General features: G+C 52.1%; 1 protein-coding gene across 2 annotated transcripts; it reads left to right on the forward strand.

Annotated features, from left to right (window-relative positions):
• The first annotated feature begins 3,260 nt into the window (after nucleotides 1-3,260).
• On the forward strand, nucleotides 3,261-26,004 carry TFAP2E (transcription factor AP-2 epsilon). 2 transcript variants are annotated; one of them, XM_030823413.1, is made up of 7 exons: nucleotides 3,261-5,720; nucleotides 6,043-6,525; nucleotides 7,053-7,104; nucleotides 19,141-19,363; nucleotides 20,729-20,847; nucleotides 21,433-21,574; nucleotides 25,076-26,004. In XM_030823413.1, the coding sequence occupies exons 1-7, from the start codon at nucleotides 5,694-5,696 to the stop codon at nucleotides 25,353-25,355; spliced, it is 1,326 nt and encodes a 441-aa protein (XP_030679273.1). In that variant the 5' UTR covers nucleotides 3,261-5,693; the 3' UTR covers nucleotides 25,356-26,004. The 2 variants fall into 2 exon arrangements, with proteins under 2 accessions (XP_030679273.1, XP_030679274.1); XM_030823414.1 differs by having other exon boundaries at nucleotides 24,158-25,168.
• The last annotated feature ends 54 nt before the right edge of the window (nucleotides 26,005-26,058 follow it).

Genomic DNA, 26,058 nt, shown 5'->3' on the forward strand with positions numbered 1-26,058 from the left:
AAAAAAAAAAAAAAAAAAAAAAAATAGTGTAAGCAGTGGCTTCTATGTAGGTCCAAACACAGTGTGGCTGGAGCATGAGAGCCCCTCAGACTGGCCAAACAATTCCAGGAAAACTTATAGCAACTATGTGCTCTGAGACTTCAGGGTGAGGAGGGGCTTGCCAGGCAGACACGAAAAGGAACAGCAAGGTCTGAAGGCATGCAAGCTTGAGAACTGCGAGTAGTTTCTCATTCCATGGTGTATAGAGTGTGAAGTGTGGAGTGGTGGAAGATGAGGTTGAACCAGCAGGCATGGATCAGATCCTACTGTGCTGTGCTCAGAAGCTTAGACGTAGAATCATGCTGAGAGATCAAATTGCAGTTTTGTTTTTTTTAGAAACAGGGTCTCACTCTGTTGCCCAGCCTGATCTCGAAACTCACGGCCTCAAGTAATCCTTCTGCCTCAGCCTCCCAAAGTGCTGGGATTGTAGGCATGAGCCACCATCCCTGGCTAGACTGCACGTTTTTTAGCAGTTTGCATTTTGGGAAGATGATGCACTGCAAAAGGAATGGCTGAGCCAGAGAGCTCAGAGGGGAGGTGCTAAGTCTTAACTAAGCCAGTGGCAATGAGGGTGGAGAAGATATAGGTAGGAGTTAATAGGACTTGGTGATTAACTGGAAGTGAAGAGGGGTGAAAAGAAGGGCGGGTAGAACCAAGGATGACTCCCAGATTCCTGATCTGAGAGACTGAGTGGATAATGGGGCATTCATTGTCACTGGGACACTGTGGCAGAGACAGATTTGTGCATACCATACACAACTCAGCTTGGTAAATGGCGAATTTGTGCTGCTCATGGAATATCCAAGGGGTAGTTGCTTTCTATGGTCTGGAGCTCAGGGAGAGTCTGGGCGAGTGACAGATTTGGGAGCTGTCAGTATAGAGGGTCCCTAAAGTCATGAGAGGAACTGAGATCATCCGGGGAAGTGAAAAGAGAAGAGAAAGGTCCCAAAGAAAGTGACAGCCACCCATGGTCCCTGCTGTCAGGGTGCTCTCCCTCCCACAGTGGAGAAGTCAAACCCTGCAAAGCTTCCTAATACAAGGCAGACAGAGTTCTGTGCTTAAATGAGGTATGGTCAGAGAGCTCTGGCTTGCTCTTGGTATTTCGGCGGAGTGGGGAAAAGGGAGATCTGAGCTGCAGTTGTGAGATCTAACCACGAGATGGCGCCTTGGTATCTCCTTGTGCCAGATTTCCCTACCCTGCCAACACTCAGCCTGGCCGGGAGCAGGAGGTGATCACAGGCTGGGAGGATGAGGGTGGCTGTGTCAGCAATAAATGAGGCAGATCAGAGTTTTTTCTTAACATAAAATCCAAATGCAAGCTCACTTTTTGAAAAGAGAAGGAGCCTTGGAGAAGAGCAGTATGCCAAGTGTGCCAAATGGGAGTCCATGTATGTTTGAGCGTGCAACCCTGTATGTCAATATATGTCCCATGTTCCTATGTATGCTTGTCAATATATGTCCTCTGCCCCATGTGTACTTGTGTTTCCCATGAGTGTCTCTGTGCAAGTTGTGTGCCCCATGTTCCCAAGGCTGTCTGCATGTGTACCCCACTGCACCCCAGGCCTCCACATGTGTGCATGTGTCCCAGAGAGCAGACAACCAGAAATCCCCACCTCCATGCCTCAAGAGTGAGGAGTCCCTTGGCACTGAAAAGTAGTCCTGAGTCTGAAATCATGGGACTATGATGTTTTAGGAGCCTCAAAGCAGCAGCAGACCATGGAGGACATCCCTCTCCCCAGTAGCCATAATCAAAATCACTCATTTATCAGATGATCTCTTCAGATTATACCTGGGTTCTGTATGTAGATACCCAGGATCATGTTCACATAGAGCCTTCCTAAAGGATCCCTTAATAGGCCAATGGGATTCATAACATCATCCATTGATTTGTTTATCATTTAGAGTATTTAATAAGCATTCATCGATTACCTGCCATGCACCAAGCACAGCGCTAGATACATTTTCTGTTTCTCCTTTAATCTTGCGAAGCAGTTCCTGAAAGAGGAAAAGAAAGTTAGTCACAACTGCAGAGTCTGGAATGCTCATTAGAATGTTTGAACTTTTTTTTCCCCCGAAGATGGGTCATGGGGAGCCCTAGGAAAGTTTTCAGTAGGGAGGTAACATGGTCCAGTCACTCTTGTGGAAGTTGGAAATGGATCAGAAGAGATATGAATAAAGTCGGGAGACCAGTTAGAGAGTTGTTGCAATGGCCTAGATAGTGGTTCTCAAACTTTAGTGTGCCTCTGAGTCACCTTAAGGACTTATTAATAACACAGGTTGCTGGGCTCCTCCCCCGGAGTTACTGACTCAGAAGGTCATGAGTGGGATCCAAGAATTGGGACTTCTAGCAAGCTCCCAGATATTGTTGGTGATGCTGGTCCAGGAACCACTCTTTGGCTGTGTTGCCCAGGCTGGTCTCAAACTCCTGGGCTCAAGGGACCACACTTTGAGAGCCACTGGTCTATGAGTAAGAGTAAGGTAGTTTAAGGTGCTGAGACAGGGTGCCATGTGCCCTCTGGGATACCTGCCTCAATTCTCCACCACATACCTTCTGTGGGTGGATGTTTAAGGGTTAGAGATGGCAACACTCCATAAGGATTAGCTTGTGGGGGTTAAGGAAAGGTCCTAGGCTCTTCTGGGATGACTAGCAAGTTTTGAACTTGAAAGAGAGTGGTGTCATTTATGAAACTACAGAGCAAAGGAGGAGAAGCAGGTTGGGGTTGGTGGTGGGGATGGAGGAGATGTTGAGTTCAATGTTGGACTTGGAAAATTTCAGATGGCTGCAATGAGATGTCTGGAGAAAATACGCAGCTGGCAGCTGTGTCTATGGGTCTGGATCTCTCACTAGTGATCCAGGCCAGAGATAACACGATTGGGAGATAACAGCAGACAGGTAGTCATTAAAGACTTGGGCCGGGCGTGGTGGCTCATGCCTGTAATCCCAGCACTTCGGGAGACTGAGGCGAGTGATCACTTGAGGTCAGGAGTTCGAGATCAGCCTGGCCGACGTGGTGAAACCCTGTCTCTATTAAAAATACAAAAGTTAGCCGGGTGTGGTGGTGGGCCCCTGTAATCCCAGTTACTCAGGAAACTGAGGCATGAGAATCGCTTGAACCCAGGAGGTGGAGGTTGCAGTGAGCCGAGACTGTGCCACTGCACTCCAGCCCAAGCAACAGAGTGAGACTCTGTTATCAAAAAAAAAAAAAAAAAAAAGACTTGAGAGGGGATGAGCTCACTCAAGAAGAGTGTAGGAAGAAAAAGAGAAGCTTCTCTGCTCTCAGAAAGAATTACTGACATTAAGCATGTAGGTGAAAAGAGAAACAGAAAAGAAGACAGAAATGGTCAGAGTAGGACAATGAGGCAAAAAGGGGCTATCAAAGGTGTAGGAAGTAGATTGAGGAAACCCAAGGAAGCCACAGACAGGCAGCACATCCCGTCATTCTGGCCTTCCCAAGCTGCTGGAGAGAGCAGGGGCATCCCTGCAGCTGGGCACAGGCATCATCTCCTTTGCGGCTCCTAGACTTCTCCCAAAGGAGTTCATCAATTTCTATTCACGCACTGACACCTGTCCTGGAACTTGACTTCTGATGCCCTGTGGCTGGGGTTGAGGGAGGGTGGAACAGGGCGTTGCCACAGACTTCCTCATATATAGATACACACACAAACACACTCCTGATCTCTGACCCATCTCGGGCAGGAAAGTTGCAGAGCTTCCCAATTCTGCTTCATCCACCACCCTCGCTGGTGGTTCCAGACTTCAGAAAGTTCTTAATGATGAATCCTTGACTTCTAGCCTCCTTCTTTCCCCACCACTCCCCAGGCTGAGATCATCCAGCCCCGAGCTCTGCGCCTGCCATGTGCCTTCTGGGATACCCACTTGGAACCATATATTCCATGAGTTAATGGTGTCACTATCACCTTCTCTTCTATATCAATAATTTTACCTTAATCTTCTCATTTAGTACTTAAAAAGGGACCTAAAAAAACAACTAGTCTTCTCTGCCTTCCCCTACTTTTTTATTGGTGTTGTCGAAGTTGCAGAAACGAGATCACAGCGGAAACGGGATGTAGCTAGGATCACACAGTCAGCCAGAGTCAGGACTAAATCCAAGCCCCTGAGTCTGAGGCAGTAGAGAATAGTGATTCTGAACAGAGAGAGGCCAGGGGCAGATCACCCCAACTCTGCCACTTAGCTGCTTGACCTTGGGCAAGCCATTTAACCTCTCCATGCCTCACCCTTCCCCTGAAAATGGGGATGATATGGGTATCTCTTTCATAGAGCTGCTGTGAGGGTTAAATAACCCAATATTTGGGAAGCACTTTGCACAGAGGCTGGCACATTCTATAATAAGTCTGCTGTGATTATTTCTACTTTGCCCTGGTCTGCACATCTTGCTTTTAAAAACATCTTTCTTCTGCTTTCTTAATTCCCGTTCTCCTTAGCACTCCTCTCATTTATCCGTCTTTAATCCCTGTCTCTGCTTCTCAGGAGGGGAGGGTTGGGTTTGGGGAGAAAGGGAGAGTGACTATAGAGGCTGGAACTTGCTTGACAGCCAGGGAGTGCCTGCCGTGGTAACACAGGAACATGTAGCCTGCGCATGTTAGTGTAACAATCACACGGCATCCATGCTAGTCAGTTACACACCGTCACTCAACAGTCTCTGGGTATCTCATGCCCACACTCAATCAGCCCAGACCCCTGTGGCTTCAGAAATATCTTGGCCCCTCGTCAGGTGGAGCTCATACCCAAACCCATCCCAGGCAAGTCTCTCTCTGTCTGGCCAGCTTGTGTCTTCAACTCCCTCAGAGCCTGGCTTGGCGTTGGAAGTTTTCAGCCCAGGAAGCCTGAGCGAAGTGGGCACCTTCGAGGGATTTTGATCCAGAACCATTCAGGAGAGACTGTGATGGTAGACCCCCTACACACACGCACTGACACTTGTGTGCACATGAGCAGATAGGCTTGAGTCTTCGGCTCACAAACTTCTTCCACGTTCCCGATTGCCCACCTCGTCCAAAGTCTCTTGAGGCGCTTAGAGAAAGGATTGATACCTATTTGACTGAGGAAGCTGAGGCCAGCGAAGAATAGTACTTTGCTTGAAGGCAAGGATGTGATAGAGTCGAGCAAATGTAGGGCCCTTGCGTCCCAGCCTCGAACATTTCTGTTTCACCGCAGCTGCGAGCTGCGAGCCCAGAAGGCGGCTCAGATCAATGTGCGCTGAATTCACGCCCCCTACCCACCCTACCCGATCCCGCCAAAGCCACTGCCTCCCCTGTGGCGGCCGCTGGGGAAAAGGGAGAGAACTGCCATAGCTTGTCTCTTTAATGCGCGCCCCCAGAGGCCCGGCGCGCCCCCGCCACTATAACTGGAGTGCATGGAGCAGGCTACGCTCAGAGGAGGAAGGGCGGGCGCTGGACACCCGTTGACTGACTTTTCCAAGTGCGATCACTGCCCATCCGTCCTGCCTCCATGGACCCGCCCGGGAACGGCCACCGCTGAGGACCCCACGCCTACTAGGATCCCGGCTGGGTCTCACCCAGCTACCGCACCGTGACCCCCGCGGGCTGTGCCGGCTCCCGGCGCCTCTGCCCGCAGCGCTCGCCGTCGGGCTAGGGCTCCGCCGCCGCCACGCCTCGCGCCCCGCACTCACCGCCCCATGCTGGTGCACACCTACTCCGCCATGGTGAGTAGTCTCGGGCCCGGGACATATTCGGCCGGAGGATCGGGGCGCCTGAGTGCTGGACTTTCCAACCCTCCTGCCCCGCGCCAACGAAATCTCGGAGGGAGGGGGCCGCAGGGACTCCGCCAGCTGAGAACACGATGCGCAAGTGACCGCTGTCCCCAGCCTGAGGCTCCTGCGCCTGCGGGTGGCTCGGAAATAAACCTCGGGCCGCAAGAAACGGGGGGGACGGCAGCTGAACCCTCCCGAGCTGAGGAGGATCCTTTCTGGCTGGGGTCCTTTCAGCTGCCAGTGGGTGACCTAAGGCACCCCTCTCCTTCCCCAGGAGCGCCCCGACGGGCTGGGCGCAGCTGCCGGCGGGGCCCGCCTGTCCTCTCTGCCCCAGGCTGCCTACGGGCCGGCGCCCCAGCTCTGCCACACGCCAGCCGCCGCAGCTGCCGCCGACTTCCAGCCGCCCTACTTCCCGCCGCCCTACCCGCAGCCACCGCTGCCCTACGGTCAGGCGCCCGACGCCGCCGCAGCCTTTCCCCACCTGGCAGGGGACCCGTATGGCGGCCTGGCGCCCCTGGCGCAGCCGCAGCCTCCTCAGGCCGCCTGGGCCGCTCCCCGCGCAGCCGCCCGCGCCCACGAGGAGCCTCCCGGCCTGCTAGCACCGCCCGCCCGCGCCCTGGGCCTTGACCCGCGCCGTGACTACGCCACCGCCGTGCCCCGGCTCCTGCACGGCCTGGCCGACGGCGCGCACGGCCTGGCAGACGCACCGCTCGGCCTTCCGGGGCTGGCGGCGGCCCCCGGTCTGGAGGACCTGCAGGTGAGACCCGAGGGGTCCGGGATGGGTCGGGACTGGCCGCGGTGGTTTACTACCATGGCTGGAGGCAGAAGGTGACAAATGCAGGAACCCGACTTTTCTCCCAGCTCACCACTTCTCACTGGTGACTCCGAGGATGTGTCCCACCTCCTGGGTTAGACGTTGCCTGGCCATCAAGGCTGCCTGGCACTGAGTCCGCCAACAGTGCCTGGGTGGCAGCAATCCTCGGCAGGGACCGAATCACTTCTTTTCTCCCCGCTGGGCCGTTGAGCCACGTGTGGCATCCATGGGGCAGCCTGCACCTGGGGCGAAGAGAAGCATAGTAGTTACCAGTCTAAGGTTCAAAATTCCCTTTTTGCACTGCACGGTGAGATGCCCAGGGCTCCAGCTCGGTGCCTGCCCGTCGCCGCCCCAAGCGAAGGTGGTGCGCGTTGGGCGGAGCAGACAGAGACCGTGGGTGGCAGGGGCTTGGGAAGCCATGGGCGGCTAGGGCTTTATGCGCCCTCACTGCCGCCCTCTGCTATTTGCAGGCGATGGACGAGCCGGGAATGAGCCTCCTAGACCAGTCCGTGATCAAGAAAGGTAAGGAATGGTGTGCATCTGTCAGGGCAGAGCCGGGCGAGATGGTGCAGGCCCTTGGTGCACAGATCCATTTTCTTCACCGGCCATGCCTCCTGTGTGTCGCCAGGCTGGGTGTCCACCAGGCACTCTTCCTGGCCCAGCCAGAGATTAGACAGAGGTGCGGGCTTGGTGAGTTTGCCCAGCATCCTGCGGCCTGCGGTGGGCCTAAGCGGGTCAGCGTTCACTGGGCTGCAGCACTGGGAGCCTGGCCTCTCTCCGAGGAGGGGGAGGGCACTCTTGTGGATCTGGAGTTGATTTGCAGAACGAGTTAAACCACTTCCCTGTTTCCCTAAGAGGTGGGAATGGAAGTGCTGTTCCCACGGAGTTCGGGAAATGATTTTCATTTTACAGTGCCTTAGCATTTCGGAGCCTGGCGGGCACTTTCTTCCCCTTCCTTCCAGGCAGGGCTTTGGAGGCCTCTGGGGGAATTTTCTTTCTGTGGGAGTCTCTTGCGGCATTTAGACTTAGGGGAGCTTGTGTGTGAATACTGTGTGTTAGGCTGTATGCACCTGAGTCAGGGCCCACCTGCTCCTGGGTGTCTGTGTCTATGTGAGTTCAGGGTCCTGTGCGGGTCTGAAATGTTCCCTTCATGGGTGTCTTAGTATTTCTTGGAGTGTGAGTGTGTCTGTTTCTGTGAATGTGTTTGTGAGGTGTGTCTCTGTATGTTGGTGTGCATTTCTCTGCATTTGAGGGTCTCAATGTGTACAGTATCCCTGTTGTGTCCTGCACTTTGTTCTTTGGTATCTGAGGATTTCCAAGCATGCACGGTCCTCTTTGTGTATATATAGGAGTATTTGTGTGACTCCTGGCATTAGTAAAATCCTGGGACACGGGACCCACCTTTTCTGGCCTGAGGACCAAGTACTGGCCATGACAGGGGAAGGTGAGAGACAGACAAAAAGAGAGAGACAGCCGGAGAGGAGCAGAGACTCAGAGGGGCCCAGGCATTGGGCAGCAGCCTCTTTACATTTGGGGCAGGTGCCCGAAAGAATTCAGAGGTGCACATGAGCCTGCGGTGCCCCAGGCAGGCACTGCTCCCACAGGGTTTGGCTCGAATTGTTTTTCAAACGAGTGAATTCAAGCCTGGGCTCTATTTGCCCTCCACTTGTTCTCAAGGGAGGCCAAGGTGGAAGTGGTGGTCGCAGGGCTGCGGCTGGACTTCCAGGAGCTGGGGCTGAGTTACCAGGAGCTGGGGGTTAGCTGGATGGCCTGGAGTGTGTAGCAGGGAAGATGAGGCAACAGGGCAGGAAGTGGTGGGGAGGGGGTGGAACTGGGGCTGTGTCCTGTGTTGCTTGGAACTGGGGGTGTGGGAAAGACACTAGGAACCTGCTTGCAGCGCAGCTCTGCTGGTGGGGCTTTGTTGGCTTACTGGACAGAGCCTTTCTTGACCCCTGAAGAAAGAGATCCGTCTGCAGGAGGCAAAAGCCTGCCTGGAGTTCCTGGCCACCAGAAATATGAGCATGGTGGTGGTCCCCAGTTCCCTACTCATGCTGGGCTCAAGAGACTGGGAGTCTAGGTTCACTGACTCCCTGAGAAAGACTAAGACCCTGCATTTTAGAAAGGGGTTTGGGGATCTCTGCCCTGCGCAAGGGTAGAAGGATCAGCTGTTGCTCTGAGCACCTTAACCCGGAACCCCGGTCCAAAGCCGAGACAGGAGACTGGATGCCAGGCCCTCCCAGAGCTAGTTTCTCTCAAACAACTTCCAAGACTCATAGATCCTAGGGGTGCGCTGAAATCCCCCAAAGCAGTACAAAGAACACAACGAGAGCCCTAACATCCCAGGTGCGGCGCGCTGGCTTCCTGGAGCGGGGCGGGACGCGGCCGCGCGGACTCACGTGCACAACCGCGGGACCCCAGCGCCAGCGGGACCCCAGCGCCAGCGGGACCCCAGCGCCAGCGGGACCCCAGCGCCAGCGGTCTTTGGTCGAGTGGAGCGAGTGGAGCGCCGGCGACCTGAGCGGAGACTGCGCCCTGGACGTCCCAGCCTAGACGTCATGTTACAGCTCGCGGAGCTGCAGCAAAGGAGAAGGGGCAGGAGCTGGGCACAGTTGGATCCGGAGGTCGTGACCCAGGGGAAAGCGTGGGCGGGCGACCCAGGGCAGCTGCGGCGGCGAGGCAGGTGGGCTCCTTGCTCCCTGGAGCCGCCCCTCCCCACACCCGCCCTCGGCGCCCCCAGCAGTTTTCACCTTGGCCCTCCGCGTCGCCGCCAGCCCAGTGGGGAGTGAATTAGCGCCCTCCTTCGTCCTCGGCCCTTCCGACCGCACGCGGAACCCCTGTCCTGCCCCACAGACCTTCGGCCTCCGCCGAGTGCGGTACTGGAGCCTGCCCCGCCAGGGCCCTGGAATCAGAGAAAGTCGCTCTTTGGCCACCTGAAGCGTCGGATCCCTACAGTGCCTCCCAGCCTGGGCGGGAGCGGCGGCTGCGTCGCTGAAGGTTGGGGTCCTTGGTGCGAAAGGGAGGCAGCTGCAGCCTCAGCTGCGGCCTTCGCATCGCGGCGGTGGGCGTTCTCGGGCTTCGATTTCGCCAGCGCCGCGGGGCAGAGGCACCTGGAGCTCGCAGGGCCCAGACCTGGGTTGGAAAAGCCTCGCTGACTGCAGGCAAGAGTCCGGGAGGGGCGGCCAGGCGAAGCCCCGGCGCCTTACCACACACTTCCGGGTCCCCCGCCAGTTGCACCCGCGGTATCGGGCAGGAGATGGCAGGGCTGAGGCCGACCCTAGGCATATAAGGGAGCCCTCCATTTCCTGCCCACGTTTGTCACCTCCAGTTTTGCAACCTATCCCAGAGACACAGAAAGCAGGCAGGACTGGTGGGGAGACGGAGCTTAACAGGAATATTTTCCAGTAGTGAGCAGGGGCTGTATGGGACGCGGGAGGAGCTCAGAAGAGGCGCGGAGAGTGCTCGAGGTTGGGTGAGTGCCTAGAGGAGAGATAGTTGAACCGGGCTCAAGAGGTGCTTAGTGGGTGTTTGTTGAATGAATGAGCGATGGGTTTTGAAGTCTGAGTGCATTGAAAGAGGGGGTGTGTAAAAAGGGCTACTTTCATCACACAGGACACAGCATGTGCAAATCCTCTCCCTGTGGAAAAGCCAGACAGGTTAAAAAGGTTACAAACAAATTAGCCGGGCATGGTGGTGCGCCCCTGTAGTCCCAGCTACTCGGGAGGCTGAGCCAGGGGAATCGCTTGAACCCGGGAGGCGGAGATTGCAGTGAGCCGAGATCGCGCCACTGCACTCCAGCCTGGCAACAGAGTGAGACTTCGTCTCGGAAAAAAAAAAAAAGTTCCAAACCGTGTGTGGGTTTCAGGTTATACAATCAGAGCTGGAGGGGAGTGGTCAAGGATGAGAACGGAGATGGATCCCTCGTTCCCTCTGGAGGAGAGTGGGTAGTTGCCTACTTGGGGGTGGGGAATCCCTCTCCACGGGATCAGCTGTCCGATCTCGGGATCTCTAGGACAGAAGCTGATGTAAACAGTCGCCCTCTTCCTTGCTGTCTTTGGCCCTGGAGAAGGAGGAGGGAGCTGGGGAGGGTCTCCACTTCCCAGAGAATCTCTAAGCAGCCAGGACATGGGTGAGATGAGTGAAATACTGACCTCTGGGACAGAATTTGAGAGGGTGCCAAAAAACTCAGTAATCAAGATAAACAGGCCAGGCGCGGTGGCTCACATCTGTAATCCCAGCACTTTGGGAGGCCGGATCACTTGAGGTCAAGAGTTCCAGACCAGCCTGGCCAACATGGTGGAACTCCATCTCTACTAAAAATACAAAAATTAGCCCAGTGTGGTGGCGCTAGCTTGTAATCCCAGCTACTCGGGAGGCTGAGGCAGGAGAATTGCTTGACCCAGGAGGCAGAGGTTGCAGTGAGCCGAGATCATGCCACTGCACTCCAGCCTGGGCAACAGAGTGAGACTATCTCAAAAAAAAAAAAAAAAAAAAAAAGAGGCTGGGCGGCGATGGCTCACACCCTGTAATCCCAGCACTTTGGGAGGCCGAGGCGGATGGATCACCTGAGGTCTGGAGTTCGAGACCAGCCTGGCCAATATGGTGAAACCCCGTCTCTACTAAAAATACAAAAATTAGCTGGGCGGGGTGGCGGGCACCTGTAATCCCAGCTACTCCGGAAGTTGAGGCAGGAGAATCACTTGAACCCGTGGGGCGGAGGTTGCAGTGAACCGAGATCACACCATTGCACTCCAGCCTGGACAACAAGAGCGAAACTCCATCTCAAAAAAAAAAAATAATAATCTTTTTTTTCTTTTTTTTTTTTTGAGACACAGTTTTACTCTCTCGCCCAGGTTGGGGTGCAGCACCACGATCTCAGCTCACTGCAACCTCTGCCTCCCAGATTCTCGTACCTCAGCCTTCCAAGTAGCTGGGATTACAGGTACCTGTCACCACGCCCAGCTAATTTTTGTATTTTTAGTAGGGGCCGGGTTTCACCATGTTGGCCAGGCTGGTCTCAAACTCCTGACCTCAAGTGACCTGCCCGCTTCAGCCTCCCAAAGTGCTGGGATTACAGGCGTGAGCCACCATGCTTGGCCTTTTTAAATGAAAATAGTGCAAAAATCAATGATAAACAAAATATCAAAAATTTACTGAACTTGCACTTCTGCAACCCTTTCTCACTTGCCTCCCAGGCTACTCTCTGCCCCAGAAAGCAACTTAAAAAATGTGCAGATAGAGTTTGGACTTTACCTGAAAACGGTGGGAGCTATGGAAAATCTTGGAGCAGGGGAGTGAAGGATAGAAATTATATGTAAAAGAAACCCTGGGCCGGGCGCAGTGGCTCATGCCTGTAATCCCAGCACTGTGGAAGGCCGAGGCAGGTGGATTACCTGAGGTCAGGAGTTTGAGACCAGCCTGACCAACATGGTGAAATCCCGTCTCTACTAAAAATACAAAAAAATTAGCCAGGCATGGTGGTGCATGCCTGTTGTCCCAGCTACTCTGGAGGCTGAGACAGGAAAATCGCTTGAACCCGGGAGGTGGAGGTTGCAGTGAGCCAAGATTGTGCCATTGCACTCCAGCCTGGGCAACAAGAGCGAAACTCCATCTTAAAAAAAAGAAAGAAAGAAACCCTCTAGCAGTTGATGAGAAGGAAACTTAATCAGCAGGTCCCAGCAGGGGAGATGAAGAGACTCTAGGGAGGGCATTTGCACATGCTGTGCCCCCAGTGTGGGGTGGGGAGCAGGTCACTACTCCTCCTGTCTACCTTCCTCTTGCTCCAACCCCTTCAAGCTCTGGACCAGTGGTACCCTAAGTGTAGTCTAAGGAACCACATGCATCAGGACCCCCAGGGGGTGCTTGTTAAAAATGCAAATTTTGGCCGGGCGCGATGGCTCACACCTGTAATCCCAGCACTTTGGGAGGCCGAGGCGGGCGGATCAAGAGGTCAGGAGATCTAGACCATCCTGACTAACACGGTGAAACCGCGTCTCTACTAAAAATACAAAAAAAAAAAAAAAATTAGCCAGGCGTGGTGGCGGGCGCCTGTAGTCCCAGCTACTCGGGAGGCTGAGGCAGGAGAATGGCGTGAACCCGGGAGGCAGAGCTTGCAGTGAGGTGAGATAGCGCCACTGCACCCCAGCCTGGGCGACAGAGCGAGACTCTGCCTCAAAAAAAAAAAATGCAAATTTCTTGGGCACCACCCCACATTGACTGCATGAGAACCCCTGTAAGTATGGCCCTGGAACTTGCATTTTTTAACTGATTTTTTGAGGTAAAATTTACATACCTAAAATTCACACATTGTAAGGATACAATTTGATGATTTTTAGTAAATGTAGAGTTGTGTAACCATTATCACAATCCATTTTGAGGCATTTCTGTCATCCCCAGAAGTTCCCATTTGTAGCTACTCCCCATTCTCACCCCAAGCCTTAGGCCACCACTGATCTGCTTTCTGTCCATAAATTTGCATATTCTGGACATGTTCTATAAATAGAATATATAAATATGCAGACTTTTGCATCAAGCTTCTTTTGCTTAGCATAATATTTTTGAGGCTCGCCCCAAACATTATGCTAAGTAAAAGAAGCAGCAATAAAAAGAAACAAACTATTATCAGCAGTTTGTTTCTTTTTATTGCTTCATAGTATGCCATTGTATGGGTGTAACATATTTTGTTTATCCATTGGTCAGTTGACGGGCACTTGGGTTGTTTCCACTTTTTAGCTGTCTTGAATAATGTTGCTGTGAACATTCACATACATGCCTTACTATAGACATATATTTTTAGTGCTTTTGAGTAAATTCCTAGGAGTGGAATTGCTGGATTATATGGTCGGTTTAGGTTTAATTTTTAAGAAACTGTCAAGCTGTTTTCTAAAGTGGCTGTATTATTTTGCATTCTCACCAGCAATGTGTGAGGGTTCCACTTTTCCACATCCTACACTTAGAATTGTCTTTCTTTTTTTTTTTTTTTTTTTTGAGATGGAGTTTCACTCTTGTTGCCCAGGCTGGAGTGCAATGACGTGATCTCGGCTCACTGCAACCTCCGCCTCCTGGGTTCAAGTGATTCTCCTGCCTCAGCCTCCCAAGTAGCTGGGATTACAGGTGAGCGCCACCATCCTGGGCTAATTTTTGTATTTTTAGTAGAGACAGGGTTTCACCATGTTGGCCAAGTTGCTCTCAAACTCCTGACCTCAGGTGATCTGCCCGCTTCGGCCTCCCGAAGTGCTGGGATTCCAGGAGTCAGCCACCACACCTGGCCTATCATCTTCTTTTATGGGCCTTGCTTTTGGTGTTGTATCTAGGAACTCTTTGCTCAACCTGAGATCACGAAGATTTTTCTCCTAAGTTTTCTGTTGTTGTTGTTGTTGTTTGTATTTTTAGTAGAGATGGGGTTTTGCCATGTTGGCCAGGCTGGTCTCAAACTCCTGACCTCAAATGATCCACCCGCCTTGCCTTCCAAAGTGGTAGGATTACAGGTGTAAGCCAGGACGCCTGGCCTTCTATGTTTTCTTCTAGAAAAAACTTGCAATTTTAACAAGGCTTCTTGGAGAGTCTGTTGCACACTTGCCTAGGTTCAGAAGTCAGACCATATCTACCACCTGTGGACAGAGTGCCTTGTCTGACAGGTTAAATAACTGGGAGCTCTTGTGTCTGCAGGAGTGAGTGTGTGTGTGTGTGTGTGTGAGTGTGTGTGTGTGTGTGTGAGTGTGTGTGTGTGTGTGAATGGCTTCTGCATGTGTGACCAGCAGGACACCATTAGATCACTTCAGCTTCAGGAGTTACCACAGGGAATCCTGTCCTGTGGGTGTGGGAGACAAACTTCAGTGTCTCGGCTTTGCCCTCTGTGCTAGTTTAATTCCTACTTCCATCACTGCCCGTCCCTGACCCACCTGCTTCCCTAATCATGGATTCCATCCCTCTTGCCATTTTCAAGGGAAGAAGCTCTGAGAAAAAAAGGGACTGGTGGGGGAAGCAGCCAGGTCTGTCACTCATATTCACAAACACATGAGCAATGTCATGTCTGCCCTTATATCTAGCAGCACCTATGTTTGCATAAATCTGGCATCAACAGGAGAAAGCACTTGCAAATATCCATATCTAGGCTACCACGTTCCTCCATACTCCAGCTCATCCTCATTGCTGTATTTATCACAAGGGCATACAGTTTTTGTATACAGTCATCCTTTTTTATTTTTTTTGAGATGGAGTTTCGCTCTGTCGTCCAGGCTGGAGTGCAGTGGTGCAATCATAGCTCACTGCAGCCTCAAACTGGGCTCAGTCATTCTGTGGCCTCAGCCTTCCGAGCAGCTGGGACTATGGGCATATACCACCATGCCTGGCGAACTTAAAAAAAATTTTTTTTTTGTGGAGATGAGGTCTCACTATGTTGCCCAGGCTGGTCTCGAACTTCTGGGCTCAAGTGATCCTCCTGCCTCAGTTTCCCAAAGTGTTGGGATTACAGGTGTGAGTTACCATGCTCAGCCAGCCTGGGCCCTAGGTTTTAATAGCAGTTGAATGGAGAAGGCTGCTCACCCTGTTTCTCCAACCCCTACTTCTGGTGAGGGGTGATGGGAGGGAAGACAGTTACTTTGCCCTTCTTTTTATTTTTAATTTATCAATTCGTAGGTTTTTGGTTTTGTTTTTGTTTTTGAGACAGCGTCTCACTGTGCCACCCAGGCTGGCGTGGTCGGCTCACTGCAACCTCTGCCTCTTGGGCTCAAGCAATCCTCCTACTTCAGCCTCCAGCATAGTTGGGACTGCAGGCGTGTGCAATCACGCCTGGCTAATTTTTGTATTTTTTGTAGAGACAAGGTCTTATTGTATTGCCCAGGCTGGTCTTGAACTCCTGGGCTCAAGCAATCCTCCCACCTCGGCCTCCCAACGTGCTGGGATTACAGGTGTGAGCCACCATGCCTGGCCTAATTTGTAGTTTTATTTGTTTAAAGTCAAGCTCGAGGTATAATTTTTTTATACATACAGTATAGTTCAGTTAGGGTTCCCAGGGCCCTTGCATCATTAGCTTATTTCATATTCACTCATGGCCACCTGTGCCAAGACCCTGCCCTCGACACACTCATACTTGGTAGGGAAGACACCCATGGAAACAGACCAGGAAGGTTCAGTGCGGTAAGCCCAGGGATGGGGGTGAGAGGGAGCTGGGGGGCAGGGGAGGGAAGTTCTGCGCAGGGGTTGGTGCCTAAACTCAGTAGAGTAGAGAAGGACCCCTGAGAACCAAAGAAGCACTGTGGGGCTCAAAGAGCTCACACCCTGGGAGGCACCACATCACAAGAGGCACTTCACACTTGTTCCATTTGGCCTGTGCTGGGTTTTTCAATCTTTGAATCATTGCCAATGCTTACAAATCCAGAGATTTCACATAAAAATCCAGAATCCGAGTTTCAAAAACCAGCAAAACAAAACAAAAACACAAACAAACCAGGAGCTTTGTGTCCTGCTTGGCGGGACTTTGCATAAGGTGCCCCTCTAGCCTGCCAACCTCCCCCACAGCCCACTTACTATGTTACCTGTTGAGCCCTTCCTCCCTTGAAGCCTGGAGCTGTGCTGTCCACCAAGTGGCCACTACAACCACCAGTGGCCCTTGAGCACCCAAAATGCGACTAATCCAAATTGAGATGCACTTAAGCATAAAATGTCCATTGGATTTTGAAGGCTAATTTCAAACGATGTAAAATATCTCACTAATAATTTTAAAAATATTGATTATATGTTGAATGATTCTATTTTGTATATATTGTGCTAAATAAAATATACTAAATAGTAATATATTATTTACTATTATATTGACTAAAATTAACCTCACATTTCTTTTTACTGTTTAAAATGTGGGCCAGGCCTGGTGGCTCACCCCTTTAATTCCAGCACTTTGGGAGGCCAAGGCAGGCGGGTGGATAGCTTGAGTCCAGGAGTTCAAGACCAGCCTGGGCAACATGGTGAAACCCCATCTCTATGAAACATACAAAAATTACCCAGGCATGGTGGCACGCACCTGTAGTCCCAGCAACTTGGGAGGCTGAGGTGGGAGGATCACTTGAGCCTGGGAGGTGGTGGTTGCAGTGAGCTGTGATTGTACCACTGTACTCCAGCGTGGGCAACAGAGCAAGACCCTGTCTCAAAAAAAGATGGTGGACACTAGGAAACGTAAATGTATACATGTGGCTCACATTATATTTCTCTTGGTCAGCTTGGGTCTAGAGCGTAATGGACAAATGGGGACCCAGCAAGAGGGGCAGGCAGAGCCAGAACACAAGGGAGGGTGAAGGAGGCCATTGTAACATGATGGTTAAAGCGGTGAACTTCAGAGTCAGTGCTCAGAGTTAAAGGTTCATTTCTGCTCCTTACTTGCTGTCCCATTTTAACCTCTTTGAACTTTCAGCTCCTGGCACTTACTCATTGACAGGTGACATCATTTTGTCTAGCTCTGGAGCTGGGATTTGATTTTCAGAGAACTGACCGGGCTCTGATGAGTTTTAGGCTGAGTTTTTGGCTGCAGAATGATGCATGCAGATGGAAAGATCCCTCTGGACTGGGGCAGGGAGATCAGAGCAAGGTCTGTGGAGAAACTCACATGGGAAGTGAACCTGTGTCTGTGTGCATGCAGAGGAGTGGCCACATCCAAGGCACATAAAGAAATGAAAGTCGTGGGATGGGCAGGGGTGGGAGAAACAAAAAAAGAAAGCTGTAGGATCTAGTGATGGATGGGATATGGTGATGGACAGGATGTGGTGATGGATGGGATGTGGTGATGGATGGGATGTGTTGGGGGAGAGGGTTGCAGAGGGTATCACAGAGGTTTCTGGCCGGGCTGCTGGGTGGAGGTGGGGAGGTTTATCCAGAGAGGGAGAGACTAGACGTTCTGCCAGGCTAGGGATCAGGCTAGCCTTTTCTACTTTTGTATTCCTCAGGCCTGGCACCATTCTTGGCATGCAAGTGCTCAGCCAATATTGCCAAATGGCTGGAAGGCAAAGAGCACCACCTTTGAGACCGCAGTCTTGGGTTTGTGACTGGTTCTCCGTCTACCAGCTGTGTGATCTCAGGCATATTACTTCACCTCTCTGGACATCAGTCTCCTCATCTGTAAAATGGGAATAGTGATAAGTGTATTCCCTTGTGCGTTGTTCCAAGGACTGAGTGGGTTTATCTACGGGAGCGCACAGCAGTGAGTGCTCAGTAGCTGTTAGTCCCAGACTCCACACTCGAGCCTCACTCCTGATGTACACACGAGGCCTTGTCTACCAAGGCTGTCACCTCCTTAAAGGAAGAGAAGGCCAAAGGGTTCCGCTAAAGAAGCAAGTGCTTCGATATTCTCCCTTCCCCCGAGGCTAAGCAGGAGGATGGAGGTTAGACTGCAGGAAGAACTTTCTTTCTCTTATAGCCAAGAATGTCTAAGTGAATTTTAGAAAATTAACTTCTGGCCAGGCACGGTGGCTCATGCCTGTAATCCCAGCACTTTGGGAGGCTGAGACAGGTGGATCATGAGGTCAGGAGTTCGAGACCAGCCTGGCCAATATGGTGAAACCCCATCTCTACTGAAAATACAGAAATTAGCCAGGCATGGTGGTGGGCACCTGTAGTCCCAGCTACTCAGGAGGCTGAGGCAGAAGAATCTCTTGAACCCGGGAGGCGGAGGTTGCGGTGAGCCGAGATGGCACCACTGCACTCCAGCCTGGTGACAGAGCAAGACTCCATCTCAAAAAAAGAAAAGAAAAGAAAAGAAAGAGAGAGAGAGAGAAAGAAAGAAAGAGAAAGAAAGAGAGAGAAAGAAAGAGAGAGAGAGAGAGAGAGAAGAAAGAAAGAAAGAAAGAAAGAAAGAAAGAAAGAAAGAAAGAAAGAGAAAGAAAGAAAGAAAAAAGAAAGAAAGAGAAAGAAAGAAAGAAAATTAACTTCTCAGATTCCCTTCTCTGGTCTTCAGTTAGTAGATAATTAGGGAGTGTTTGGGGAGGGGGTATAGGGCCTATCTCCTGGTCTCCTTTAGCATTCGCAGAGTGACTTGGCAGGAAGAGAGGGCCAAGGCTGAAGGCATTAACAGGGCAATAACTTCCCTGTCTCTGGGATGTGGAGCCCACAGTCTCCAGACCCCTCACTGATGCAGGGATCAGGTGGGATGGGAGGGCGGAGAGGAAAAACGTGGGAATCACGAGTGGGAAGAGGGGATCTGGGGACTCCCTGTGATTGCCCAGCCGTGGCCTAGCCCTGCTGCAGGGCCCCAGGGGTCCTGCCTCCAGCTCACACTCATATCCTTACATCCAAGTCCCTCTCTGATGGCATCTGCTAAAACACCAAGATTCCGCTGGAACTGTTTGAGTTTAAGATAGGACCAGCCTGGTTCAGTGAGGGGGACACAGATTCAGGAGCCAGACAACTCAGAGTTCAGTCTCTGAGTTCACATCCATCAGTTGAGGGAACTCGGGCGAGTCACTTTCACCTCACCGTGGCTCAGTTTCTCCCTTCATAAAGCAAGGATACCAGACCCTCCCTTGAGTGGGGCCGTGTGCGGCAGCCACTGGCTCAGTGTTTCCCTCTTCTCCACAGTGCCCGTCCCCTCCAAAGCCAGCAGCCTCTCAGCCCTCTCCTTGGCCAAAGACAGCCTGGTGGGCGGCATCACAAATCCTGGTGAGGTCTTCTGCTCCGTGCCTGGCCGGCTGTCACTGCTCAGCTCAACGTCCAAGTACAAGGTGACGGTGGGGGAGGTGCAGCGGCGACTCTCGCCTCCCGAGTGCCTCAACGCCTCCCTCCTGGGGGGTGTCCTCCGCAGGTAGGAAGGCCAGCCCACAATTCCCCGCCTGGTTGGATCCCTGGCCTCTTCAGGCCTTCTCAAGGCATCAGAGAGGAGGCCAGTCTCACCTAGGCCTCCTGCCTCAGTCTCCCTGGGAGGGGAGGCCCCGGGGACTCTGGATTGTGCATGTTGTAGGGGCCAGCCCAGGTCCCTGGTGGCTGCCACATGTCTGTGGGTCTAGGGTAGGGAGGAGGGCAGAGAAAGAAGCCTGGGCACAGAGTAGGGATGGAGAACTCATCTACACTGGTCAGGACGAGACTGGGTCTGGGGAAGAGAGAGGGCCATCCTCACTCCCTCTTCCAGGAAATGAACCCCAGGACCCGAGGCCCATTCTGCGCGGCAGCATAGGCCCTGTGTGTTTTGGGGTGCAGAGCATGGTAGTCCATGGTTCGTCTTCCTAGACCTGTCTCTCTCTCTCTCTCTCTCTCTCTCTCTCTGTGCATGTCTTTGTGCCTGGGAAGGGTATTTCTGCTTCAGGGTCATGAGCTTGGATGAGTCTGAGGATGGTGTGGACATGTGTGTGCATGTGCGTGTGCGTGTGTCTAGAGTAGTGGATGGCCAGGAGCATGTGTTTTCATGAGTGTGAGTATCCTGTGTTTCTTCTAGTGGGATGTGTGGCCTACAGTGTGTCCTGCTGTGTGTGTGATTGCCTGTGCATCTGGAGCTAGTCACATGGATGTTCACGTATCTGTGCCACTGTGTGGGAGTGGCATTTGTGCAGTCATAGGGGTCTCTCCTTACTCCTAGCATCTTGGAGGATCTCTGTGAGTCCCTGAGTGTCTGTACATGTGTTCCTGGGACCCTGACTTGGTGTGATCCTGTGTCTCTGTGTCCCTGGGTGTCTGAGTCTGTGTCTCTGCATATGTCTGCCTCTATTGGTTCTACGTGTCTCTGTTCTTTCACGTGTGTGTGTGTGTGTGTGTGTGAGTCACCAGGTGGCTGTGTGTGTACCTGTGTCTCCCCATGTGTCTCTCTTTCTGTATGTCACTGTGTGTCTCTACATATAGGTCTGTGTATCCCCGGGTAGGTGTGTGTGGCCATCTGGTGTGCTAAGGACCCCAGGATGCCCCACCCTGGCTGCCCCTGCTGTTGAGAGGATTAGAGTGAACTGAGGGGCTCCTGGAGCTGGGTGCTGGTCCCCCTGCCTCTGTCTTGGCTGCAAAACCATGGAGATTAGGAAGAGGTTGTGCCCTTGCTGAAAGAGACCTCAGAGCATCCCCAGGACCAGACCCAAACCTCAACAGGGGCTGGTGGAGGCAACAAGGCCCTTTGGCAGCCACTTAGCCTCCACGCGTTTCTCTTGTCTTCATAGTTGTATGTCTGTCTGTCTCTGTGCATGTCAAGGGCCAAGTCCAAAAATGGGGGCCGGTGTTTGCGGGAACGGTTAGAGAAGATTGGGCTCAACCTGCCAGCTGGCCGTCGCAAGGCCGCCAATGTGACGCTGCTGACTTCGCTAGTGGAAGGTGAGTGAGGCCTGAAGATGGGCATGGGAGTGGATGCAAGGGCAAGTGAGTTGTCTGGTGTGACTGTCTCTAATGCAGGAGGGTGTGTTTAGTGGTGTGTGTGTATCCGTGTAAGTGTTGCAGTATCTGTGTGCGTACTCTCTGTCATGTATAAGGTGTGTTTGTGATTTCTGTGTGTAGTCTTTGTACATGTGTGCATGCACGTGCAATGGAGACCTACTTGCAGTGTGCATATGTGTATGTGGGTGTGGGTGTGGGTGTGTGGGTGTGTGTGTGGGCGGGAAATAGCCAGTGTTTGGATGTGGTAAAGGGATGAAGGGGGTGACAGTCCCCTCCCCTGGAGGTTGGTGCCTCTGGAATACATGGTGGGCCCAGCTCCCATCTCTGAGCTCAGAGCCCAACCCTAATGGCCCCAAGGGAGAGCAATGGAATGGGAGCTAGAGCTGGGCTGGGAAGGAAAGTCAGAGGGGGCATCTACACAGGCAGGATAGGGCAGGATCCCTCTGGCCAGGGGGTCAGAGGTTCAAAGCTGTGTTCCAGGTGCAGAGGTACACCCAGCAGTAGTGACAGCTCCCCTCCCCCCAGGAGAGGCCGTGCACCTGGCCCGAGACTTCGGTTATGTCTGTGAGACGGAGTTCCCAGCCAAGGCAGCCGCCGAGTACCTGTGCCGACAGCACGCTGACCCAGGGGAGCTGCACAGCCGCAAGAGCATGCTGCTGGCCGCCAAGTGAGTGAGGGCACCCTGCACAGGCACACGTGGGTGCCATGCACAGACAGACATCATGTATGGGCACAACGGACACCACTGTGTATGTACATCAGCAGTGAGCACACACGTACATGCACACCACTGTGTACACAAGCAGTGAGCACACACATGTACCTGCGGCCCATGTGGCACCACACATGGGCACACCTAGGCTCCCTGCTTAGGCTCTCCTGGGCACATGTGTGCATGCCACCTGGGCACACTTGGGTGCCACATATGGGTATATTTGGGCATCATGTTTATCACTCAGACATACATGAACACGCCTTACAAGCTCCTGGAGCACACATGGACACTACATGTGAACATATCTGGGCTCCTGCATCAGGAACAGTGATGTCAATACTGGCTCACACAGGCTCACGCATGGGTCCTACACTCACATACACTCCCAGGACACCACCAGCCCCAGTCCCCATCGCAGGTCTGAGGCTCCCTCTCCTAGCTTTGCCCATCAACCCTCTGATCCAGTGACATCCATCAGGCCACCAAGTCACACCTGACTGCTCTGCAAGTCCACTGTGCCTCCCTCACCACCGTTCACATGCTGCCACCTCTACTCAGGTCTTCATCTCACTCCTGGACCTTCACCCCAGAGTCTTCCTGTTCCCAACCTCCCTGCACATGCACCCGCCCCACTGCATAAGAATCTTCAATGGTTCCCGCTGCACTGATTTTCAAACTAGGTCTGTGAGGGCACCTCAGGGCCTGTTTAACAAACTAGTATTCTATTAAGATTTAGTTTTGTTTTTGTTTTTTGAGATGGAGTTTCGCTCTCGTTTCCCAGACTGGAGTGCAGTGGCGCGATCTCAGCTCACTGCAACCTCCACCTCCCAGGTTCAAGCAATTCTCCTGCCTCAGCCTCCCGGGTAGCTGGGATCACAGGCACCTGCCACCAGGCCCAGCTAATTTTTGGTATTTTAAGTAGAGACAGGGTTTCACCATGTTGGCCAGGCTGGTCTCAAACTCCTGGCCTCAGGTGATCCACCCACCTTGGCCTCCCAAAGTGCTGGAATTACAGGCATGAACCACCGCGCCCGGCCCCAAGATTTAGTTTTTCAGGCCAGGCAAGGTGGCTCACATCTGTAATCGCAGCACTTTGAGAGGCTGAGGCTGGTGGATCGCTTGAGCCCAGGAATTGGAGACTAGCCTGGGCAACACGGTGAAACCCGGTCTCTAGTAAAAATACAACACTTAGCCAGGTGTGGTGGTGCACTCCTGTAGTCCCAGCTACTTGGGAGGCTGAGGTGGGAGGATAACCTGAGCCTGGGATGTCGAGGCTGCAGTGAGCCATGATTGCATCGCTGTACTCTAGCCTGCGTGACACAGTGAGACCCCAATCTCAAAAAAAAAAAAAAAAAAAAAGGCGAAAGGCGAAAGATTTAGTTCTTCCAAAAGAGTTATTATCTTAGCCCATTTGGGCTGCTATAACAAAATACCATAAACTGAGTAGCTTATAAACAACAGAAATTTTTATTTATTTATTTATTGAGACAGAATCTTGTTCTGTTGCCTAGGCTACAGTGCAGTGGTGCAATCTGGGTGCACTGCAACCTCCAGCTCCTGGGTTCAAGCAATTCTCCTGCCTCAGCCTCCTGAGTAGCTGGGATTACAGGTGCCTGCCACCACATCTGGTTAATTTTTGTATTTTTAGTAGAGGTTTCACCATGTTGGCCAGGCTGGTCTCGAACTCCTGACTTCAGGTGATCCACCCACCTCGGGCTCCCTAAGTGCTTGGATTACAGGTGTGAGCCACCGCACCCGGCCAACAAATTTATTTCTCATAGTGCTGGAGGCTGGGAAGTTCAAGGTCAAGGCAGATTCCACGTCGGGTGAGGGCCTGCTTTCTGGCTCATAGACAGCACCTTGCTGTGTGTCCTCACATTGTAGAAGGGAGAAGGGGTTTCTCTCTGGCTTCTTTTATAACAAGGGCATTAATCCCATTCATGACGGCTCCACCTCCATGACCTAATCACCTCCCAAAGGCCTCACCTCCTAATACTATCACCTAGCGGGGTAGGATTTCAACATATGAATTTTGGGGAACATAAGCATTCACACCATAGCAGTCCCACTGCAAGAAAAGACAGACAGAGGAAGGGGATAGAGAAAGAGAGAAAGAAAGAGAGAGAGGCTGGGTGCAGTGGCTTATCCCTGTAATCCCAGCACTTTGGGAAGCTGAGGTGATCAGATCGATTGAGCCCAGGAGTTCAAGGCCAGCCTGGGCAACTTGGCAAAACTCCGTCTGTGCTAAAAAAAAATTAGCCAGGAGTGATGGTGTGCACCTGTAGTCCCAGCTACTCGGGAGGCTGGGGTTGAGACTGCAGTGAGCTGGGATTGCGCCACTGCACTCTAGCCTGGGTGACAGAGCAAGACCTTGTCTCAGAAAAAAAAGAAAAGGGAGAGATAAATCTGAGAACTACCAATTGGTAGGCCAAAGTTCAAACTCTTCTGAGGGCCCCACAGTCTGGCCCACACAAACTCCACCCACATCTGCCAACCCTGTCCTCACATCCTTGGGTTTGTCTGTTTCCGGCTTAGAACATCCAGTCCTCCCACCTAACGCAGTCCTTCAAACTGACAACTCCACCTTCCTGCCTTTGAGGCTTTCCTCAAGTGCCCAAGGCAGAAGAGGAAGCACAGACTCCTGGGACTGCCAAATGGAGAGACCTCTGAGGCTGCTCATACTGTGGCTGGAGAAACCTAGCCAGGGCGGGGCTCACCTCGTTCACTAATCAGCTCATTCATCAAGCACTTCGTGGGTCTCAGTCCTGTCTAAGATACTGGCTGGCTTTCATGGTGACACAAAGATGAATGATGAGTGATTCTCTTGCCTGAGCCACACACAGGACGCACAAAGGAATGAATAATGAATGGCTGCAAACTAGAGCTAGGTTCAAATCCCAGCTCGGTCACCTTGACAGGTCATCCAACCTGTCTGAAACCAGTATCCTTGTCCGTATGATGGGGATAATAATAGTATAGACTTGTTATGAAGATTAAGATGATGCAGTGTGGTTGGCACAGCATCCAGCCTTCAATTATATTCACTGCTAGTTATTATTTCTGGCAGATTCTGGATTGTTTCCTAATAGCTTCAAAGACAAAGTTCTGTGAAGCACTGGGTGTTTGGGGTGGGAGAGGGAATCCAGGAAAGTTTCCTATATAAGGTAGTAAGTAGCTGAGCTGCACTTTGAATATGGGCTGGACATCCAAAAAAGAAAGATTATAGGGTGATCGACATGTGCTGTTTATTAGCTGTGTGATACTGGGCTAGTCAAATGACTTCTCTGAACCTTAGTTTCCTTTTCTGTAAAAAATAGTATGGTCATCATTTGCAGACTGTTGGGAGGGTCAGCAATTGTGTAGCTAATGTCTGTAAAATGCCTACCATGTAGTAGGTCCTTCTCTGGGCTCAGACTTTTGTCCTCCAACCTCTGACCCTCCTTCTCCCACCAGGCAGATCTGCAAGGAGTTTGCAGACTTGATGGCTCAGGACCGCTCACCCCTGGGCAACAGCCGTCCAGCACTCATCCTAGAGCCCGGAGTACAGAGCTGCTTGACACACTTTAGCCTCATCACCCATGGTTTCGGTGGGCCTGCCATCTGTGCTGCCCTCACTGCCTTCCAGAACTACTTGCTGGAGTCACTCAAGGGGCTGGACAAGATGTTTCTAAGCAGTGTGGGCAGTGGGCATGGTGAAACCAAGGCTTCGAAGGATGTCAAGCATCGGAAATAACTGCTTCTCCCACCCCATCCCTAAGGGGCTCCCAGGCCCTGAAATAGGGACTTAGCTCTTGGGGGTGGGCCTGGAAGGACTGAAAGGTGGGATTCAGTCAGGCCAGAAAGAGAACATTCATCCAGAGATCCCAGAGTTGGGGATCTGGCTTGGAGTAAGGGAGGGGGCCTCTCTGTGGTGGTGTGTTGGTAAGTTAAGGGCCCAAGTATTTGTCTCATGTGTGCAATTTTCTGACCTTTGATGGTTGAGAAGGTTTGGACAGAAAATTGACATGAAAAGATCTGGCTCATGGGGCAGAGCCCTTTCCATTAGCGTGCCTGGATGGCCGTGGGTGCTTCTAGAGGCCAAGGCCTTTGTGTTTTTCACTGGTGGCAGGAGGAAAATTGATAAATCAGAGGTGCTACTGAGGAGTTGGTGCCCCTCATTCCAGAATCTCCTACCCCCAGAAAAGGGGTGCTGGAAGGAGGCCCCAGTGGACTCTTTGTACCCTTCCTACTCTCAGAAAGAAGTGGGCAGGAGGGGTCCTCAAGGAACAAAGAAGATAAAGCACAAATTGCAGAACTTGAATCCAGGCTGCTGCTCATCACAGTCCCGTTGCTGTCTGTCCTATTTATTTATGTATGTTGTGATTAAATTTGAAATTTTAAAATGTCCAGTGCAACTTATTTATCCCAATGAGTTGGGGATGCATTTCACTGTTTTC

This window comes from Nomascus leucogenys, chromosome 12, assembly GCF_006542625.1.
Source record: "Nomascus leucogenys isolate Asia chromosome 12, Asia_NLE_v1, whole genome shotgun sequence".
In the NCBI taxonomy this organism is placed as follows: Eukaryota; Metazoa; Chordata; class Mammalia; order Primates; family Hylobatidae; genus Nomascus; species Nomascus leucogenys.

Bases quoted from the DNA above. Each gene is read 5' to 3' on its own strand.
- TFAP2E (XM_030823413.1), top strand. From the start codon at position 5,694: ATGCTGGTGCACACCTACTCCGCCATG. The intron at 5,721-6,042 runs GTGAGTAGTCTC...CTCCTTCCCCAG, and splicing joins TGCACACCTACTCCGCCATG to GAGCGCCCCGACGGGCTGGG. The intron at 6,526-7,052 runs GTGAGACCCGAG...TGCTATTTGCAG, and splicing joins CCGGTCTGGAGGACCTGCAG to GCGATGGACGAGCCGGGAAT.